Here is a 22,936-nt window from a genome sequence, read left to right on the forward strand (position 1 = left end):
CTGAGTTACACAAGCCCCTTCGCCACAACAAGGCAGTGATCCATGAAGGGGGAAAGTCCTCCACTAAGTTATCGCAAACAGGTCATGGGAATTCTTCTCTGAACTTGGATAGTAAGAGCTGAAATACTTTACTATGGGATGTAAAAATGAAATACGTACATCGTTATTAGTGACTTAAATGGTAATGTACATGGATTAGGGGAGAGGGATAGAGAGAAAAATTTTGCTCCTTGTAAACTTGCCCAGAGAATAAATTTTCCTTTCTAAATTCTTCTTTTTCTGTAGACACACTATTTTGGCCTATGGTTTCACAGCAAGAGCCAGCAAGTGCGATGGGTGGAACTGGAGAAACCTCTGAAAAAGCAGCTGGACAAGTTTGCCAGCGAGCCTCTGCTTTTCTTTGGGGTCATGTTCTACGTGCCCAGTGTCGCCCGACTACAGCAAGAAGTCACAAGGTAGCCAAACCTTTGTTTCTTCACACCTTTTGTCACTCAGAAACATTTCTTGTTGCAGATGTGACACAAGCCCTATTCAAGCATTTCAATGAATGCATGATGGCTTAAGGTGTGTACTGGGATGGAGGCATGCCTATGTCCCCGGGAGCACTGCCCCACCCCCCTCAGTTCAGACCTTGCCGTGTTGAACCGTCAAGGTCACAAAGGGAGTTCTACTTGCGGTCACTTGAAAACGAGCAGAACTCTCAGCCTGATTGTGGACCCTACTTTATCAGGGTTCCCGATTGTGCTGAGAGTTCTATTCGTGTTCAAGTGAACACGAGTAGAACTCCCTTTGAGACTTTGCCGGTTCAACATGGCAAGGCCTGAGCTGAGAGGGCAGGGGTGGCCCAGCCAGAGAGACAGAGGGTGGGGCTAGCATGGATGACCCCCATCCCAGTTCACACTTTAAGCCCTCACTTCTTCAAGCAGACACCTGAACGGGCTTCCTGCAAGCCATGGTTTACAAACTGGGAGCTAGTCCCAGGAACTTGTGCTTCCTCTCCGATGTGAATTCTCCCTTTCCCTTCCTTGTGAACTTTTAACCATGGTTCCGCATTTGCCACGTCTAACTATGTGGCAAATATGTGACCAGAGTTTGCAAACCTTAACCAGAGTTTGCAAACCCACTTTACATTCAGATTTGCAAATTCTGGCTTTCAGGAAGCCAACTATGTATGGGCCCATTGTCTTATGGTAGAGTTTAAATTGATAATGTTATGTTTATACCAGAATATCATGTAGTAGGTTCTCTTGACCTGTGTATTGTGTTTCTTGTTCTTCTTAATACCTCTACCTAAAATATGTAAAAAAACCCAACAACCCCGAGCTGATAACCATTGAATGGGATTAAGGCACAATCCTCTGCATGTTTAGATAGAATAAAAGGCCTACAACTCCCAGCATGCCCCACCCAGCATGGCTAGTTGGGGCAGGCGGGGAGTTTTAGGCCTTTTTTTCTGTCTAAACATGTATATGATTGCACCCTTACTCTATGTTGTTCCACTAGTATCACACAAAAACCAACAAAGGTTGTACTTAAAATTATGAACATGAGCCAGAGGCCTTTATACGCAAAGGTTACTTGTTCTCTTCTGAGAAGGGAAGTGTTGCATTGTACCCACATGAACGCTCTACTGTGAGTGCACAACATCCTCCTGCTCAAAAGACGAGGGCGGCCCCTACGCAAGTGCACCACATATATTTATTTGTGCTTTTATTTAAAACATAACTTGTTTTTCCAATGACTGGTTTTGTTCTTCACATGCTATTTTGGATCCCCCTGAACCTAAAGCTAATTGCTGTGAATGACCCAGAGAGCTTCAGCTTTTGAGCAGTATAGAAAAGTGATTGATAGATAGATAGATAGATAGATAGATAGATAGATAGATAGAGCTCTGCATAACTGTAGTGGTGCAGAGAGTGGTTTAGGCTCTCAATAGCTCTAAAGGCATTGTCTGCAGGGCACCGTGGGACAAGGCCAACCATTCAGGTCCATAGAGTATTGCCAATGTAAGCATCCCCATTCAGTCTCAAAGACCTTTGCACTAGCATTTGAATAATCTCTAGCCATGCCTCCACCACATGGCTCTTTGCCTAATGTACCTGTGAACGATCTCCAGTCCATGGGCCGCATGTGGCCCTTGGGGTCTCTCCTGTGGCCTGCTGAGTGCCCTAGCTGCCCCGCAACATCCCCCCACTTCCCCAGTGCTGCAATGGCTGATTTGCAGGCGCTGCAAAAATACCCCCCACTCGGCTTCTGCAGCATCATATTGGAGAGGATGTTGCTGTAGCAGCCACACTCTCATTGTCTGGCTCTCTGTGCACGGCTGCTGGAGGTTCTGCTAGATGACACACGAGCAGCCGCACTGAGCGGGCAGTGCGTAGAGAACACGGCTGCTATAGTGCCATCCTGCACCAGGAGGCCCATATTCCCCTGCACCTTTTTGCTAAGTTTCTTAATCTGGTGTGTGTATGTGTGTATGGTTTTCACAGGCATCATAGGTAGAAGGAAGGGAGGCCCCTGTGTGTGTGTGTGGGGGGGGGGGGACTGGAAGTTGTGAGTGTGTTTGTGTATGAGGGGGGATTATGTGTGTCTGAGTGTGAGTGGAGCAAGAAAGGATGTCTCTTCATGCGCGATGGGGTGAGGATTTCTTTGTGTGTGTGAGGGTGTCTGTGTTTGAGGAAGAAGGAAATGTGTCTATGTCTGTGGGGTGGAGGAAGAATGTGTGTGTGTCTCCCAATTCGGCCTCCAAAGGATTCCTCAGCAACCGATGCAATTTGCTCACCCCAGGCCTAATAGCTCTGTTTGCCGTGTCTCTGTCGTCCTTGGTAACAGTAAAATTTTTAATCTCAGTAGGGTTACTAATGTTGTTGCATTGGGATGCCTTGTGATGTTGGCACGATGCTAGACATAATGGTGATCCAACTGTCCTCTTATCCTTGTATGCCAGCCCATATGATTGGGCCATAAAGTAGCTTTCACATCTTTTTGCATTCCTTAAGGTTACTGCAAAGATTCTGGCTTCATTTAATTATGAGTGTCCAAAGTATAAGCTGCAGGCAGATTCTAAAGAATGTTGGAGGTTTCTTATAAGTGGGACAGCTTATAAGTAAGATTTATAAGCAGTAAATCAGGTGTCGGAGAAAAATGCCTTTTTCTTGCTATGTAGTAATAATTGAGTAAACACAAACCACCCCATTATTTCTGCTCCTAGTAAGTCCATTAAAACAAATAGATCACTTTTGCGTAATGAAAGTTACAGGTGTGGTGGGCAGGTGGGCACTCCTGATTGGGATCACAGTGGGGACAGTAAAAACAGGGGGACAAGCTGCACTGGTTACCAGTGTGTTTCTGATCTCAATTTAAAGTGCATGTTTTGACCTTTAAAGCCTTAAACGGTTTTGGACCCAATGACAGGAAGGACCACTTTCAGCCATATCAGCCTGCCCTCACTTTAAGATCAGCAAGAGTTTCCCTTCTCATTTGCCCACCTGTGAGAGCAGTTAGCTGGGTGGCCACACGAGAGGAGGCCTTTTCTCCAGTGGCCCCACACTCTGGAAATAAGTGGCCATCGGGGGTCCACCAGGCCCCATCATCACAGTCTTTTAAGAAGGCTCTGAAAACATTCTGAAAATTTTGGCCTTCCCTTGATATGTTCATTGTTGTTGCTGTTTTTATTGCTGTTTTTACTGCTCTTTTTATTGCTTTTTAAGATCGTTACCGGTTTTTATTATGTGTTTTGTTACTGCACGCTGCCATGGGAGGACTTCTGCCCTGAAAGGTGGCCAATGACTTTATTATTTATTATGAATAAATAATAAAGGCCCCTTACCACCCATGCTAGGGCCCTGAATGAGATTGGGGCCCCTGTACTTACTTTAGAGTAAGAAAGAAGGACAGTTCTTTGTGCTGGTGCTCTTTAAAGCCAGGGAAGAAAGAGAAAGCAATGCACAGAAATCTTTCAGTTTGGTTCTGAGCATCATTCAGCATGCTGGTTTTGACCTATAAAATTCTAAATAGATACCACCTTCTCCTGAATGAACTTGCCCGTGAGCTAAAATCATCAGGCCCTGTTTTGCTTCTTACAGATAAGTTCTCACATCCCAGCTGCTAAGCAAACCGTAAGTTAACGTGTGTTAGCCAGGATGTATGAAAATTACCCATGAAGAACATACACCTGTTCAGGGGTTCTGATAGGTAATTGTACTGACAGAAAATATGAATGAAAAAACTTGAGAAGGTCTTTATAAACAATAAATAAAAATCAAACAATATTGGCAAGATAATGAGATACGGTTTGAGAACATAGGATCTAGACAAAATTTACCAATAGTGTTAGAGATAACAAGCCAAAAAATAATAATGACTAAGCATTCTAAGAATTCTTTAAGAGCTTGCCTTGTAAAAATCAAAAACCTCTTGCTCATATGATCATTTGGAGCAGAGAAGATGTCAGGATGACTAATATTCTCATCCTGAAATCTCTCTAGACTGGGTCATAGAATCATAGAATAGTAGGGTTGGAAGGGGCCTACAAGGCCATCGAGTCCAACCCCCTGCTCAATGCAGGAATCCAAGTCAGAGCATCCCTGACAAATGGCTGTCCAGCCTCGTCTTGAAGGCCTGCAGTGTGGGAGAGCCCACCACCTCCCCAGGTAATTGGTTCCATTGTCGTATTGCTCTTACAGTCAGGACGTTTTTCCTGATGTTCAGCCGGAATCTGGCTTCCTGTAACTTGAGCCCATTATTCTGTGTCCTGCACTCTGGGATGATCAAGAAGACATCCTGGCCTTCCTCTCTGTGACAACCTTTCAAGTACTTGAAGAGTGCTATCATATCTCCCCTCAGTCTTCTCTTCTCAAGGCTAAACATGCCCAGTTCTTTCAGTCTCTCTTCATAGGGCTTTGTTTCCAGTCCCCTGATCATCTTTGTTGCCCTCCTCTGAACCCTCTCCAGTTTGTCTGCATCCTTCTTAAAGTGTGCTGGCGCCCAGAACTGGACACAGTACTCCAGATGAGGCCTAACCAGTGCTGAGTAGAGGGGAACTAGTACTTCCCAGGATTTGGAAGCTATGCTTCTATTAATGCAGCCCAAAATAGCATTTGCCTTTTTTGCAGCCACATCACATTGTTGGCTCATATTCAGCTTGTGATTGACAACAATTCCAAGATCCTTCTCGCTTGTAGTGTGGTTGAGCCACGTATCCCCCATCTTGTAACTGTGCATTTGATTTCTTTTTCCTAGGTGCAGAACCTGGCATTTATCCCTATTAAATGTCATTCTGTTGTTTTCTGCCCAGCGCTCCAGTCTATCCAGATCACTTTGTATTTTGTTTCTATCTTCCAAAGTATTAGCTATCCCGCCCAATTTTGTGTCATCTGCAGATTTGATCAGCATTCCCTGCACCTCCTCCTCCAAGTCATTAATAAAAATGTTGAAGAGCACTGGGCCCAGGACTGAGCCCTGCGGTACCCCACTCGTTACCTCTCCCCAGTTTGAGAAGGTCCCATTGATAAGCACTCTTTGAGTCCGATCCTGTAGCCAACTGTGGATCCACCGGATTGTTGTTTCATCTAGCCCACTTTGAGCTAGTTTGCTCATCAGGATATCATGGGGCACTTTGTCGATAGCTTTGCTGAAGTCGAGGTATATGATGTCTACAGCATTCCCACGGTCTACAAGGGAGGTTACTTGATCAAAAAATGAGATCAGATTTGTCTGGCAGGACTTGTTCTTGACAAATCCATGTTGGCTTCGAGTAATCACGGCATTGTTTTCAAGGTGCTTCCAGATGGATTCCTTTATTTTCTGCTCCAGAATTTTCCCAGGGATTGATGTCAGACTGACTGGTCTGTAGTTCCCAGGTTCCTCCTTTTTACCCATTTTGAAGATAGGGACAACGTTAGCCCTGCCTTTTGAAGATAGGGTCCAATATTTGTAACCTAGATGTTCATTGTATTGCAGAGATTACTAGCTAGAAAAATGTCTCTGATATCACTTTTAAACAACAAAAAGTCTACAGTTGAATTTGTAACTTAGGGTGCAATCCTATGCATGTTTAGACAGAAGAAGGTCCTACAGCTTCCATGCTGGCTGTGGAATGCTGGGAGTTTTAGGACTTCCTTCTGTCTAAACATGCATAGGATTGCACACTTAAAGATGTTTATCATCTACATGCCCTCAGCTCTTCTAAACTAAGATTCTAAACTAAGATTCAAAACAAAATGCTTGACTTCAGGTCATATTTTAATCCCCCCCGTCCGCCCCGCTTTGAAGCTCCACCAATAGTTTCCTCTTAACATCTTAGTCAAAAAAAATAATAGAAGCAAGACTAGCTCATGCAAGTTCCTTCTACTTATGCTCTTATCAAAGATGGGAATATAGTCATTGGAAAGCATGCGAACAAGGTCTAATCTTTGTTTGCAAGTTGTTGTTGTTCAGTCGTTTACTGAGATAAGAGAAAACAGCTAGCCTAAAGCAAGGTGAACCAGCTATATCACAAGCAACCTATATAAAAAAAAGATAGTGAATAGAACTCATATTTCATATTTTCTTCTTGCGTTCTGCATGATTATAGCCAAAAGCCTATCCAGTCATGAGGCAAAGATTATTAAGCAAGCTGTTTAGGTAGCAAGAATTTCAAGAAGGCACATTTTCAGCTGAGTGAAATGATGCATTTCACAAGAATTGCAAAGGCTTCTGGGATCACACTCTGTTTTTCTCTAATACATATGACACCCTGTTCTGGGTGGCCCCATAAGTATGTTCACTTGGAAAGTATTTTACCTTTCTTTGAGGCGCCAGGTAAAAGCTGTTTTGTTTGTTCAAGTTTTTCATGGGACAAAATTGTGCTGCCTCTTATGCAGATAGCATTCTGATACTGATATAGTTGTCTTACACTGCAGTCCTCTGCTTGTCTACTCAGAAGTAAGTCCCACTGAATTCAAGGGAACTTACATCCAGGTAAATGTGTATAGGAGTGCAAGCTGCCTTGAAGATCATGAGTTCACAATAAAGAAATAAAGAAATACCCCCCTGTAGTACTGTTTTTCTACAGACATGGAGCAGATGTGGTGGAGAAAAAGAAGCAGATGCTTTTATGCAGTAGTGTGGGGATAGGAGTGTTCCCCCCGCCACCAATGGAGGCTGGTGCCTCTAACTTCAGTGGGGCTGTGAAGCAGTTTGGGTTTCAGTCAGAAACAGCCAGAATTCTGAAGGAGCTCTCCAAAGTGCAGAACCTATTTTGCTCAGTGAAGCCATAAGCTATGCCGTGTAGGGCCACCCAAGACAGAAAGGTCATGGTGGAGAGTTCTGACAAAATGTAGTCCACTGGAGAAGGAAATGGCAACCCACTCCAGTATTCTTGCCAAGAAAACCCCATGGAACGTATCACAAGGCTAAAGGATATGACGCCAGAAGACGAGCCCCTCAGGTCAGAAGGTGTCCAATATACTACTGGGGAGGAGCAGAGGGTATTTCCAAGTAGCGCCAGAAAGAGTGAAGCGGCTGGGCCAAAGCCGAAACGACACTCAGCTGTGGATGTGTCTGGTGGTGAAAAGAAAGTCCAATGCTGTAAAGAACAATATTGTTTAGGAACCTGGAATGTAAGATCAATGAATGCTAAAGTGGGAAGTCAAGAAATCACTGGGATAACAGGCAAGCATGGCGTTGGTGTACAAAATGAAGCAGGACAAAGGCTAATAGAGTTTTGCCAAGAGAACACGCTGGTCATAGCAAACACTCTTTTCCAACAGCACAAGAGGCGACTCTACACATGGACATCACCAGATGGTCAATATCGAAATCAGATTGATTATGTCCTTTGCAGCCAAAGATGGAGAAGGTCTATATAGTCAGTAAAAACAAGACCTGGAGCTGACTGTGGCTCAGATCATGAGCTGCTTCTTGAAAAATTTCACAATTTCTTAAACTGAAAAATGTAGGGAAAACCACTAAACCATTCCAGTATGACCTAAATCATATCCCTTATGAATATACAGTGGAGGTGAGGAATAGATTTAAGGGATTAGACCTGATAGACAGAGTGCCTGTGGAACTATGGACGGAGGTCCGTAACATTGTTCAGGAGGCAGCAGCGAAATCCATCCCAAAGAAAAAGAAATGCAAGAAAGCAAAGGGGCTGTCTGAGGAGGCTTTACAAGTAGCTGAGGAAAGAAGGGAAGAGAAAAGCAAGGGAGAAAGGGGAAGATATACCCAACTGAATGCAGAGTTCCAGAGAATAGCAAGGAGAGACAAGAAGGCCTTCTTAAATGAACACTGCAAAGAAATCGAGGAAAACAATAGAATGGGAAAGACTAGAGATCTCTTTAAGAAAATCAGAGATCTCAAGGGAACGTTTTGTGCAAAGACGGGCATGATAAAGGACTAGGAAGGCAGGGACCTAACAGAAGCAGAAGAGATTAAGAAGAGGTGGCAAGAATACACAGGAGAACGATACAGGAAAGATCTGAATGTCCCTGATAGCCATGATAGCGCGGTCACTGAACTTGAGCCGGACATCCTAGAGGGTGAAGTCAAGTGGGCCTTAGGAAGCATTAGTAACAACAAAGCAAGCGGAGATGACAGTATTCCAGCTGAGCTATTTAAGATCCTAAAAGATGATGCTGTTAAAGTGCTGCACTCAATATGCCAACAAATTTGGAACACTCAACAGTGGCCACAAGACTGGGAAAGGTCAGTTTACATTCCAATTCCAAAGAAGGGCAATGCCAAAGAGTGTTCAAACTACCGTACAATTGCGCTCATTTCACATGCCAGCAAGGTGATGCTCAAAATCCTACAAGCTAGGCTTCAGCAGTATGTAAACCGAGAACTACCGGAAGTAGAAGCTGGGTTTCGAATAGGCAGAGGAACTAGAGATCAAATCGCCAACATTCGCTGGATCATGGAGAAAGCAAGAGAATTCCAGAAAAACGTCTATTTCTGCTTCATTGACTACGCTAAAGCCTTTGATTGTGTGGATCACAACAAACTGTGGCAAATTCTTAAAGAGATGGGAGTACCAGACCACCTTACCTGTCTCCTGAGAAACGTGTATGAGGGTCAAGAAGCAACAGTAAGAACCGGACATGGAACAACCGATTGGTTCCAAATTGGGAAAGGAGTACGACAAGGCTGCATATTGTCGCCCTGCTTATTTAACTTATATGCAGAGTACATCATGAGAAACGCCGGGTTGGATGAATCACAGGTCGGAATTAAGATTGCCGGGAGAATTATCAACAACCTCAGATACGCAGACGATACCACCCTAATGGCAGAAAGTGAAGAGGATCTAAAGAGCCTCTTGTTGAGGGTGAAAGTGGAGAGTGCAAAAGCTGGTTTGAAAGTCAACATTCAAAGAACTAAGATCATGGCATCTGGCCCCATCACTTCCTGGCATATAGAAGGGGAAGAAATGACAGCAGTGACAGATTGTATTTTCTTGGGCTCCATGATCACCTTAGACGGTGACTGTAGCCATGAAATTAAAAGACGCTTGCTCCTTGGGAGGAAAGCTATGGCAAACCTAGAAGCATAGTAAGAAGCAGAGACCTCACCTTGCCGACCAAGGTTAGTATAATCAAAGCTATGGTTTTCCCAGTAGCAACATATGGCTGTGAGAGCTGGACTATAAGGAAGACTGAGCGCCAAAGAATTGATGCTTTCAAACTGTGGTGCTGGAGAAGACTCTTACGAGTCCCCTGGACTGCAAGGAGGTCCAATCAGTCAATCCTAAAGGAAATCAACCCTGACTGCTCATTGGAAGGACAGATACTGAAGCTGAAGCTGAAATATTTTGGTCACCTAATGCAAAGAGAAAAGTCACTGGAAAGATGGCAGAAGATGAGATGGCTGGGAAAGATTGAAGGCAAAAGGGGAAGGGGATGGCAGAGGATGAGATGGCTAGAGAGCATCACCGATGCAATGTATATGAACTTGAGCACACTCCGGGAGAGAGCGGAGGACAGGAAGGCCTGGCGTGCTATGGTCCATGGGGTCACGAAGAGTCGGACATGACTGAATGACTGAACAACAACAACAATAGCTCCTTTAGCGTTCTGGCTGGAACCCAGAATAAATTCACAGCCCCACCAAAATCGAAGCCACCAGCCCCCACTGCCCCCCACTGAAAATATATTATTAGTAATATTTTGCTAACTGCTTCACAGTTTCAGGATTCACTCTGGAGAGCCACGTAACAGGGGTAGGCAACATTTTGGGCTACAATTCCCATCAGCACCAACCAGCATGTCCAAAGGTTGGAGATTGTGGGAGTTCTAGTCATACACATGTGGAGGGCAATAGGTTGCCTGCCCCTGTCTTAGAACAATCCACGGCATAAAAGAGTAATGAACAGTGGTGTAGTGGAGCAGAAACATGCTCCACTACACCCCTGGTGCCTTTTTTCACAGCAGGAGCAATGATATAATCTGCCGGGGAAGTATTTGCCAGTGTTGTAAGCTTAGGCGGGAGGTAGGACAGTTGGTGGACAGATCTGGCATAGTCCGTGATTCCTTTGTTAGGTAGGCTAGACTCACACAGTGACTAGGCCAGGGGTCCCCAACCCTTTTGGGTTGATTGGCACATTTGAAATTTTGAAGACATGGGCACTCTCACAAAATGGCTTCCATGGGGAGGCACACCCTTTGATGAAATGGCTGCCACGGTGGGCACAGCCAGTCATTAAACACTAATTTTCCAGAAGGCAAAAGAAAAGAAAAGTAACTTGCCCAAAAACCTAAGTGCAAGGCAGAGATAGGGGCTCGTGTCTACCACGTTAGCCCAAGATCACCTGATGAACTTCATGGCTGATCAGGGATATGAAACCACGGCTCCCTGGTTGTTTGAGAGAAACATGCAGCCACGTCTGGATCGAAAGAGCTGCCTGGATTTTTGGACTCTTCTTAGGGGTGTGGCTATGGGGGCCATTGTGATGAGCTCCTGCACTGCAAAATGTGCCATTACACCTCTGGCAATAAAGGTTTCTGTTTTGATCAGGAATTACAATAGTAGTAGGCGGGAATGAGAGAAGGGACGGTGGCGTGCTTACTTTCAGAGCAAGCGTGTGTGTGTGTGTTTGTTGGAAGTCAGTGCTTTTAATTACAAGCCTGTTAAACAGCAGCTTTGTGGCCATCCAGCTGTTCTCTGTCTTGCCAGCTGTCGCAGGTGGAGGTAAGGTACTTGTTTGGCATAACTGAAACACCTGCAATTTGAATAGTTGCCTGATGTGAAACAACCTTTATGGCCCTCTGAAGGATAGATATTTGCATGGATTGCTAATTTAAGTCAGCTCTTCAAGTATAATGCATCCCTTGATGCTGAAATAGATCCCTGTTTATAATGTTTACAGATCAAACAGCAGTGTTTTCACCAGACTCTTGTTGCATAGACCAAATCTGCCAATATATGTCATAACTTCTTCTTTGCTTGAGTATAATATAGTCAGGTATACCTGGTTTAAGATTTTCTGCCATTGAGCTTACCTAGCTGCACTACTGGATGAAAGAGAGAAAGGGCGCCCATGGCACACTCCTGATCCCCCATCCATAGCTAGGAGATCAGGATCATTTAATTTTACAGCAGGCTTTTAAGATGCCCAGTGTTTCATGGTCTCACCAATTTATTCCAGGTCTATTCCCTACATCAGGGATGGGAAACTTCAGGCCTGAGGGCGAAGTGCTGGGAGCATGTGACCCCCTTTATTGTATCAGTAGCACTGGCGGCTGGTTCATTTCCAAGTGCAACTCAAGGTGCTGGCTAGGACCTTTGAAGCCCTAAATGGCTAGGGACCTGGCTACTTGAAGGACTGCCTCCTCCTGTCTTTCAAGATACCTGAGAGAGTGCTTTCTCCCCTATCAACCTGCTCGGTTACTACGGTCATCAGAGGTCATGCTCCTGGTGGATCCACCCGGAGAAGAGCCTTCAGTGTGGTGGCCCCCTTTCTACGGAATTCTCTGCCTCTGGAGGTCAGGCAGGAGGAACATTGTGCTGTTTCTGGTGCTTCCTGAAAACATCTTTATTTCCAGAAGGCTTTCTTGAGTGAGCAACCACGGCCTTATTGGTATTCTGTTTTGTTTTTAATAGTAATAATTTATAACATGGTGTTTTATTCTTTTATCCTATTTTGTATCTTTTTATTGTTCACCGCTGTAAGATGTGGAGAGGTATATAAATGTTGTAAGTAAAAAAGATCAGCTGTTGCACCCCTCTTGCATGTGCCACTGCCTTCTGAGGCACGGTTGGTGGCAATGCGCAAGATGTGCCACTTTCCCTGTGGCAGTGTCCCATATGTGGAACTCCCAGCCCTGGAGCTTAAGTGTTCTTCCTCTCTGTTTGTGTTCTGCTAGCAATTTAAGACCTTTCTCTGTTGTGGCCCAGTTTAATCGATTATTAGTTTTGGCTCTTTGTGTTTTTGTTCTTTGATGCTGCTTTTGATTTGGTATTTGTGTTTTAATGATGGATTATTGTTTTTATGTCTTAGTATGTAAGCCACTTTTGGAGGGGGGAAAGGGAAAACGAGGCATAAATTTGAATAAATAACATTTCTGGAGACTGAGAGGTAAGAAAAGCACCATACATAATTATGATCTTTAAGAAATATTGAAGATCACATTTATGTAGGGACCCCACTTGAAAAATATGATAGTTAAGAGTATCTGAACGTGAAGAACAGTGAGTTTGCCTGTCACACAGTATTTTGACTTCCCTCTGAATTGCTCTAATTTCAGTCATCTGTCTTAGCGAATTCCATTTTATCTGCATTTTCCTTGTCAGCCTCACTGTTCACCTTCCTAATCAGGATTGATTTTCCCAGATTCCATCCCCTCCCCCTCAGCATCCAAAGCAAAGTAAGAGAAAGCGAGGAATTTGTAACCTGCTCAATGTTCTGTCATTGTTTATATATCAACATGTTGTTCTCATCCTGTGATTCTAACTTTCCTGGAAAGTGATACAGGATGAGAATCTCTTGTGATGGCAAGGGGGGAATATAAATCAAGAAGGAAAAACATTCATGTCCCCCTCTCTCCCATTGTTATCCTGCATGGAAAAAGTTGCTCATAGTTTCCTCAAATATTTCAGTCTAGCTTTTGCTTTGCTTTGCTTTATACCACTTGCATGTTTTCAAACTGTTGCAGTGAGAGCATTATTAGTTTAAAAGGATTGGATCCAGAGTTGCATTGAGCTGAACTCTGCAAAGTGGATGCTCCTGTTATCAGAAGGAGGCAATTTTTGCCCATGCCCCTTACGCTCTCAGATATCTACTCCAGTTGGTTGGGGTACACTCCAGAACAGCCTGAGGTCTCACTGAGGCCCACAGGGAGGGCAGTGGGGGAGAAACGGCAAACACCACCTCTGCCCATGGGAGTAACCAGTTAGTGGAGCCAGAAGCTCTGTGGAATCCAGCTGACTTCTACAAATCTTCACACAGCGCATAGTTAAACTATGGAATTGGCTACCACAGGAAGTAGTGATGGCCACCAGTTTGGAAGGCTTTAAAAGGGGGTTAGACAAATTCCTGGAGGAGAAGGCTATCAATGGCTACTAGTCTTCATGGCTACATGCTACCTCCAGTACCAGAGGCAGTGAGCCTATGTACACCAGTTGCTGGGGAACAGGGGTAGGAGGGTGCTGTTGCCTTAGTGTCCTGCTTGTGGGTTCCTGGTCGACAACTGGCTGGCCACTGTGTGAACAGAATGCTGGACCAGATGGATCCTTGGTCTGATCCAGCAAGGCTCTTCTTATGTTCTAAACGGAAGGAGCCCTTTTGTTTGTGGAACTGCAGGGCTGGATCCAAACCTAAGTCTCCCCATTGTACAGGCTTTGATGTGAATACCTTTTGATTTTACTTTGGTTAAGTAACTTTGGGGGTCTTCAAGCAGAGATCATCCAGCTAGCAGCTGGAGGTGCTTTAGCTCTGTGTTTCCTGCACTGAACGGTGGGCTTGAATAGAGCACCTCATAGAATCCTAGAACAGTAGGGTTTGAAGGGGCCTACAAGACCATGGAATCCAACCCCCTGCTCAATGCAGGAATCCAAGTCAGAGCATCCCTGACAGATGGCTGTCGGTGTGGACCTCCGAGGCCCCCTCCGACTCTGCATTTGTAACTGTTGTTTTCTTAACAAGTGCTTTTCATTAAGTTATTTATTTATTTGTTTTATTTAGATATTATTATTACTATTTGTTACTAACCTTTATATACCATCTTATCTGCTAAAAAGTCTTCAAGGTGATGCACAACAATTTGAAACAATAAAACCTTGCAACAACAAAAACAAGAAGAGTAAAAACAAGAACAGCAAAAAAAATTAAAACAGTACAAACTTACACATTTTAAAAGGCCAAATTGAAAAGATGCATCTTTCCGCTCTTTCTAAAGGCCAAGAGAGTGGAGGCCAATGTAGTTCTTGAGGAAGTGCGTTCCATAATTCGGGGGCAACACGGAAGAAATCCTGCCTTTTAAATCAATATTGGACCTTGCCTTTCTATCAAAAAATAGCTCACTGTGGCTAACAATAAAATACAGATTAAAACACAATCTTATTTAAGGCATAACATAAAAACAATTAACTGAAAAACAACAATTTCCATTACTTTGAGTAGCCTGGATAGCAGATTGTTCCAGTGCTCCTTTTTGGGGAAAAGTTCAATCAGCGGCATGAAATGACTGTGGCTATGAATGTTAGCGGGAGGCATCCAAATGTTTTGCTCTTCGGACTTCCTCACATCCCCCCTTCTTTTTGCTGAAGGAGAATGAATATTTTTGCATTCTTCAGAACTGAAAGTAGGGTATTGGGCTTATGGAAGTGGCCCCATGCATCGTGGCCCCAAACTGCCTTACAACGCATGTCAAGAAAATGACAGGGCATTCATGTGAATGACAACTGAGGATGTGCTTGCTTAAAGCCATCAGGTAGTCTTCCCCACCCAGCTGTGATCAAATGCAACCTGTGCTGTTTCAGGGATGGGGAACCCTTTTGGGCCTGTGGGCACATTTGGCAATTGGGGAAACTGTCCTAGGCACCAACGTCTTGGTGGCTGGACACTCATGGAGAGGAAGAAGCATCAGCCTGCAGCCACCTGCCATCTTCATTTCCTAAGAACGTCTCTGAGCCCCACATGTGACCCAGAGGCATTCATGGGAAATGAAGATGGCAGCTGCTGGAGGCCCTCACGGTACTAGCGCAAAGGTCTGAGGTTGCTGCCGGTCAATGGGGGCAGGGCCAGTGCCTCCCTCCACCCATTCTTGACGAATGCCTAAACAGGGATCCTGTTGTGAAACATGGAACAGAATAGCTTAGGCCAGGGTCCTTTTATTTGGCTTGTTTGTAGTAGGTGTTCTTTTTTTCTTCAACTACTTTTTAAGGTGTGTGTGTGTGTGTGCTGGTGTTTTGTTGGATTTGGTGCAGTGCTTTTAGATTCTTTGTTTTCATTACTTCCGATTCTTCTGGACGGTCAGGACTTTCTCTCGTGGGCTTCAGAATGAGAATGCCTTCAAGGCTTTAATGCCCTGTTTATAAAATAAATTGCTGAGGATGGCAAACCCTTCTCCCTGCTGACTCCCTCCAGTGAATGGAGAGCTTGTTCTCATTGTGTTGATTATTGAAAACTGAGCTCTTTGCGCCAGATATTTTAAGACGTTGTTGATGCTTCACTAGACTTTCAGCCTTAGGGGAGGGGGAGGGTGAATGACTGTGTTTTTCATGTATGTTGTGGAGGTACAGGGAGAATATTTATATAAAAAAACATTGAAAAGCACATTGCCTGACTGTAGGCAAGCTATCCTCGCAGAAGAGGGGAACTGGACAGGAAAAGTCTCTGCTACAGGGGTGAGCAACTTGTGGCCCGCCAGATGTTTTGGCCTAAAATTCCCATCATCCTTTGCTATTTGCTCTGCCCTCTAGGACTGATGGGAGTTGTAGGCCAAAACGTCTGGAGGACCACAAGATGCCCAGCCCTATTCTAATGCACCTGGGGAAGAGGAAAGGGTGGGAAAGCAGCAGCTTATTGTGCCCTGTCAACCAGGCCTCATTTGGTATACGCCAAGATGAATGTGGCAAGATGGTGCTCCATGGAAGGGTGATCTGATGGCAGGGTGGTTTGAATGGGTGGCAGAACGAACAAAGATCTTTTGGAGCCAAAGGAGCCAAGTGTCAGAAATGAATCTGAGTGTGTGGAGATAGTTAGCAGCTCAGACTCAGAATGGGAACAGCCAGAACATGGAGAGGCTCCCTCCCTAGTGAGCTCAGATATAGCAAGGCCTTCTTCTCAAGACCTTGGCACATGGATGATTTGGCCTGAAGGCCCCCCCCCCCATGAGAATCCAGGTCTTGGGGGAGGAGGAGAGTGAGGGGCGTAACTTGAGGGATGCTAGGGTCTGTCACAGAGTGAAGTGAGAAAAGTTAGAGGCAGAGCTCAGACGCTTGTCCAGGTAGGCTATGCGTGACAGCCTACGTAAGCAGGAGCCACTGTACGGGAGGGGCATCCCCCCTAAGCTAGTCTGGATGGGAGGTTCTTGTTCAAACTGCCGGCAACTTGTCTAACTTCCATTTCAGCTCCTCCATTGGTATTCGTAATTGTGTGGAGTAGCTGTTTCCTTTGTAGCCTGAGAGTTCCCTAGAATTTGCATTTGTAAAGAACCTGGTCCTTAACTAATAAAGTAGCGAGCCTGAAGCCTGGTATCTTGGAGGGTGTTGATTGCGAAGGGAGAGGATGAAGGAATGTGGCAGCAAGAGCTAACCCAGAAACCTGTAGAAGTGTCAGAGCTGGGCCATAGGGCAGCAATCTTAGGTGGGCCATGACATGAGCAGTGAATTCAGAAGCCGTGGGAAAAGCCAGGAGTTAGGGCCAAAGACCAAGTCAGAACTAAAGGGTGAACCAGGAGGCAGGGTCAAGAAGCGAGTCAGAAGTCAGGACCAAAGAATAACTAACCAATGATGCAGGAACCATACCAGCGCTCAGGATAGTGCCCCTGCCACCACAGAAAAGATTAGGAATAAATAGCATCTGTAGCTGCTACAGAACACCCAGCGAGTCAGATTTAGCTTGTAAGTAAGTTAATTTGACTCTTGATACTCCATAGCAGCTACGGATGCAGACTGCAGCCCGCAGGGGAGGTGTTTGGGGGTGAAAATGGCCCCCAGACCTCGCGAAGATGCCTGCCCCTGGCCTCAGAAGACCATGTTGCTCAAGCAGGGCTAAGCTGGAAGAAGAAACCCTGTATTAGGGATGGATGAATCTGTCAATTTCAGTTTCTCTTTTGTCCAATCTTAAGTTTGGTTTATTCCATTCCTGCATCATTTTGAGATTTATTTATTGATTCATTAAAGTTTAAATTTGTATTTATTTTTGTATGTAATTTTGCCTAATATAAACATTTCTGTTAGCAATTTTCCCCTGAGATGAAGCATTTTTGTACTTTATTTTTGAGAACGTATGGATGTTTGTGTGCATTTTTTGATTGAATTACTGCATCACAATATTGGAAGTGAGAATTTTGAAGGATAACTGCATTTCAGTTCATGTATTGGGTTGAAAGTGAAAAATTACAAAAATGGACAAATTTTGCCCCCATTCCTGCCCTTTATACCCCTTCCTGCCCAGAAGGATCTCATGAGCTATCTGGGTGGGTGGAGAAGGATTCAGTCCATGCCTGAAGGTTCTTCACCGCAAAGCTGCCACCAACAGTTCAGTGCTTCACCACATGGGGGCGCTGTGTACAGATCCAGCAGCTCTTGAAAGGAGGCACTTCCAAATCTTGGGAGCGGGCTACTGTTTGTTTTGTTTGTTTTATATCCACCCAATAACGAGCGTTCTCTGTGTGGATTACGGTTAAAAGTAAAACACAATGCAAATAGTCAAAAGAATAAAATACAAGACAAATATTTAAAAGAATAAGCTGTAATACAAAATGACGAACATCACAGGAATAGATATATGAGAACAGCTGAAAAACTACATGTCAGGGTGGACACTGAGCCCATAGAATGCCAGAGTAGTTCTGATTCTGAGGAAGAGCAGTCGCTCCTGGGAGAGGAGCGCGCTCCTCCTTCCCAGGGCCCACAGCTGACGGAGATTCCTCCCACCGGCATTCCTAGATTAGAAAGCAGTCCAGGGAGTGACCAAGCACAGATAGCAGACGTGGTGGATGCGCGACGCAGATGCAGAGAGCAGCGCCAGATGGAGGGCGTGGAAAGGAGGCGCAGTGCCCGGTTGGCGCGCAAACAACGGCTGTGCCCAGAGGATCCAAGGGAAAAGGGGAGGGACTCTCCCTAGTCCTTAAGTTCAGGGGTCTGCCAGTAATTCCCTTTCAAACGGGGACCAACTGTTTCAACTTAGGGCATAGGTACTCTGCTGCTCAGATCTAGTTGCTAACAGTAGAGTTGTTAAGTTGTAAAAGAAGAATAAAGCTTTAAAAGGAATCCCTTTGTCTGTGTCTGGACTTGGCTACTGGATTAGACTGAGAGAGGCCTCCAAGGAGCCCTTGACACTACAACTCTCAAGTGCCTGGGAGAAGAGAAAGGTATTTGCCTGGAGCCAGAAGTATAACAGTGTATGGACCAAGTGTGCCTCCTTGGGGAGGGCATTCCATAAATAGGGTGCCACAACTGAGAAGGCCCTGTCTCTCTTGTAGCCACCCATCTAACTTCCTTCAGTGGGGGCACCCAGAGAAGGGTCTCCTAAGGGTCCAGTCAGTTATATACAGGAAGAGACATTCCTGGGGAGAGCAATCCCATGGTCCTGGGTGAGCATCCCAGGGGCCATAGGCTTCTCTTCTGAGAAGAGAAGACTGAGGGGAGAAATGATAGCGCTCTTCAAGTACTTGAAAGGTTGTCACAGAGAGGAAGGCCAGGATCTCTTTTCAGTCATCCCAGAGTATAGGACACGGAATAATGGGCTCAAGTTACAGGAAGCCAGATTCTGGCTGAACATCTGGAAAAACTTCCTAAATGTTAGAGCAATACTACAACGGAACCAATTCCCTAGGGAGGTGGTGGGCTCTCCTACACTGGAGGCATTCAAGTTGAGGCTGGGCAGCCATCTGTCAGGGATGCTTTGACTTAGATTCCTTCACTGAGCAGGGCGTTGGAGTCGATGGTCTTATACATCCCTTCCAACCCCACTATTCTATGACTCTGATTCTTGAGTCCCCCCTCTGGGGCGGTAGACACTGCTATGACCACAGAAGGGGGACTCTGGTATCTGATCCCTCACCCGCCCCTTCCAACCTCTGTGGAAAGAACCATGCCAACTGCTTCCTGAGAACGTAAAAGCACCCCCGGAGAGGTCAGAAAGGAGGTGTGCCGGGGGGAGGGGAAAGGCCGGGATATGACAAATCCAGGCCTGCCCCCACCAGGGCAACCTGTCTAAACTGGCTAAGAGGCCCATCTAGATAAAAAAGCAAAACATGGAGGACAGACAGGTGAAAATGGCCTCTGTCAGTCCTCCTTCTACCTCACGAGGGGCAACCCATAGGATTGTGCCCTTAGATGCTCTTTTTGTTTCTTGACTTAACCTAAGGTTTGTTTGTTCCTCTCCCAGCTTTCCATTATGCATTATGTTGCCAATTGTTGTTGCTGTTCAGTCGTTCAGTCGTGTCCGACTCTTCGTCACCCCATGGACCATAGCACGCCAGGCCTTCCTGTCCTGTGCTCTCTCCCGGAGCGTGCTCAAGTTCATATGCATTGCATCGGTGATGCTATCTAGCCATCTCATCCTCTGCCATCCCCTTCTCCTTTTGCCTTCAGTCTTTCCCAGCATCAGGGTCTTTTCCAGAGAGTTTTCTCTTCGCATCAGGTGGCCAATATATTTGAGCTTCAGCTGCAGTATCTGTCCTTCCAATGAGCACTCAGGGTTGATTTCCTTTAGGATGGACTGATTTGACCTCCTTGCAGTCCAGGGGACTCGTAAGGGTCTTCTCCAGCACCACAGTTCGAAAGCATCGATTCTTCAGCGCTCAGCCTTCCTTATAGTCCATCTCTCACAGCCATACGTTGCTACTGGGAAAACCATAGCTTTGATTAGACGGACCTTTGTCGGCAAGGTGATGTCTGTACTTCTTACGATGCTGTCTAGGTTTGCCATAGCTTTCCTCCCAAGGAGCAAGCATCTTTTAATTTCATGGCTACAGTCACCGTCTGCGGTGATCTTGGAGCCCAAGAAAATACAATCTGTCATTGCTTCCATTGCTTCCCCTTCCATATGCCAGGAAGTGATGGGGCCAGATGCCATGATCTTCGTTTTTTTAACGTTGAGTTTCAGAACAGCTTTTGCACTCTCCTCTTTCACCCTCAACAAGAGGCTCTTTAGATCCTCTTCACTTTCTGCCATTAGGGTGGTATCATCTGCATATCGGAGGTTGTTGATAATTCTTCCGGCAATCTTAATTCCGACCTGTGATTCATCCAACCCGACGTTTCTCATGATGTACTCTGCATATAAGTTAAATAAGCAGGGTGACAATATGCAGCCTTTTCATACTCCTTTCCCAATTTGGAACCACTCGGTTGTTCCATGTCCGGTTCTTACTGTTGCTTCTTGACAGGTTTCTCAGGTAAGGTGGTCTGGTACTCCCATCTCTTTAAGAATTTGCCACAGTTTGTTGTGATCCACACAATCAAAGGCTTTAGCGTAGTCAATGAAGCAGAAATAGACGTTTTTCTGGAATTCTCTTGCTTTCTCCATGATCCAGGGAAAGTTGGCAATTTGATCTCTAGTTCCTCTGCCTCTTCGAAACCCAGCTTGTACTTCCGGTAGTTCTCGGTTCACATACTGCTGAAGCCTAGCTTGTAGGATTTTGAGCATAACCTTGCTGGCATGTGAAATGAGCGCAATTGTACGGTAGTTTGAACACTCTTTGGCGTTGCCCTTCTTTGGAATTGGAATGTAAACTGACCTTTTCCAGTCTTGTGTCCACTGTTGAGTGTTCCAAATTTGTTGGCATATTGAGTGCAGCACTTTAACAGCATCATCTTTTAGTATTTTAAATAGCTCAGCTGGAATACTGTCATCTCTGCTAGCTTTGTTGTTACTAATGCTTCCTAAGGCCCACTTGACTTCACTTTCGAGGATGTCCGGCTCAAGTTCAGTGACCGCGCTATCATGGCTATCAGGGACATTCAGATCTTTCCTGTATAGTTCTTCTATGTATTCTTTGCACCTCTTCTTCATCTCATCAGCTTCTGTTAGGTCCCTGCCTTCTTTGTCCTTTATCATGCCCGTCTTTGCACAAAACGTTCCCTTGAGATCTCCGATTTTCTTGAAGAGATCTCTAGTCTTTCCCATTCTGTTGTTTTCCTCGATTTCTTTGCATTGTTCATCTAAGAAGGCCTTCTTGCCTCTCCTTGCTATTCTCTGGAACTCTGCATTCAGTTGGCTATATCTTCCCCTTTCTCTCTTGCTTTTCTCTTCCCTTCTTTCCTCAGCTACTTGTAAAGCCTCATCAGACAGCCACTTTGCTTCCTTGCATTTCTTTTTATTTGGGATGGATTGAGTTGCTGCCTCCTGAACAATGTTACAGACCTCCGTCCATAGTTCCTCAGGTACTCTGTCTATCAGGTCCAATCCCTTAAATCTATTCCTCACCTCCACTGTATATTCATAAGGGATATGATTTAAGTCATACCGGAATGGTTTAGTGGTTTTCCCGACGTTCTTCAATTTAAGCCAAAATTTTTCAAGAAGCAGCTCATGATCTGAGCCACAGTCAGCTCCAGGTCTTGTTTTTACTGACTGTATAAAGCTTCTCCATCTTTGGCTGCAAAGGACATAATCAATCTGATTTCGATATTGACCATCTGGTGATGTCCATGTGTAGAGTCGCCTCTTGTGCTGTTGGAAAAGAGTGTTTGCTATGATCAGTGTGTTCTCTTGGCAAAACTCTTATTAGCCTTTGTCCTGCTTCATTTTGTACACCAAGGCCATGCTTGCCTGTTATCCCGGTGATTTCTTGACTTCCTACTTTAGCATTCCAATCTCCAATGATGAAGAGGACGTCTTTTTTTGGTGTTAGTTCTAGAACGTGTTGTAGATCTTCATAGAACAATCAACCTCAGCTTCTTCGGCTTCAGTGGTTGAGGCATAGACATGAATTACTGTGATGTTGAATGGTTTGCCTTGGATTCGTACTGTGATCATTCTATCGTTTTTGAGATTGTACCCCAGTACTGCTTTTCCCACCCTTTTGTTGACTGTGAGTGCTACTCCATTTCTTCTAAGGGATTCTTGCCCATAGTAGTAGATATGATGGTCACCTGAATTAAATTCGCCCATGCTTGTCCATTTTTGTTCGCTGATTCCCAAGATGTCGATGTTCAATCTTGCCATCTCATGCTTGACCACTTCCAGCTTACCTTGATTCATTGATCTGACATTCCAGGTTCCTAAACAATATTGTTCTTTACAGCATCGGACTTCCTTTTCACCACCAGACACATCCACAGCTGAGTGTCCTTTCAGCTTTGGCCCAGCTGCTTCACTCTTTCTGGCGCTACTTGGAAATACCTTCTGCTCTTCCCCAGTAGTTTATTGGACACCTTCCGACTTGAGGGTCTCATCTTCCAGCGTCATATCTTTTAGCCTTGTGATATGTTCCATGGGGTTTTCTTGGCAAGAATGCTGGAGTGGGTTGCCATTTCCTTCTCCAGTGGACCACATTTTATCAGAACTCTTCATCATGACCTGTCCGCCTGGGGTGGCCCTGTATGGCATAGCTTATGGCTTCACTGAGTTACGCAAGCCCCTTCGCCACAACAAGGCAGTGATCCATGAAGGGGTATGTTGCCAATAGGTCATCTAAAGTCTCTCTTCTTCCTGTCTACATTTTCCTCTAGATGTTGTGTTTGGCTAGTTTTAGAGTAAGGAGTGTGGATTGGATGGGTGCAACCTGCAACATATCTGTCATTTAATTCGGCCTCCACCCACCCAAGATTTTGGTTT

General features: G+C 45.0%; 1 protein-coding gene across 1 annotated transcript in view; it reads left to right on the forward strand.

The window, feature by feature from the left end:
* Positions 1-22,936, forward strand: part of PTPN14 (protein tyrosine phosphatase non-receptor type 14) — a 111,803-nt gene that overhangs the window by 10,450 nt on the left and 78,417 nt on the right. Inside the window, exon 2 of the mRNA XM_084828803.1 lies at positions 286-455. Within this exon, the coding sequence (XP_084684929.1) occupies positions 286-455 (170 nt within the window). The remainder of the gene's footprint in view (positions 1-285; positions 456-22,936) is intronic.

This window comes from Heloderma suspectum, chromosome 1 (assembly GCF_057233095.1).
Source record: "Heloderma suspectum isolate Gila_16-S chromosome 1, 16-S_ref, whole genome shotgun sequence".
Classification (NCBI taxonomy): domain Eukaryota; kingdom Metazoa; phylum Chordata; class Lepidosauria; order Squamata; family Helodermatidae; genus Heloderma; species Heloderma suspectum.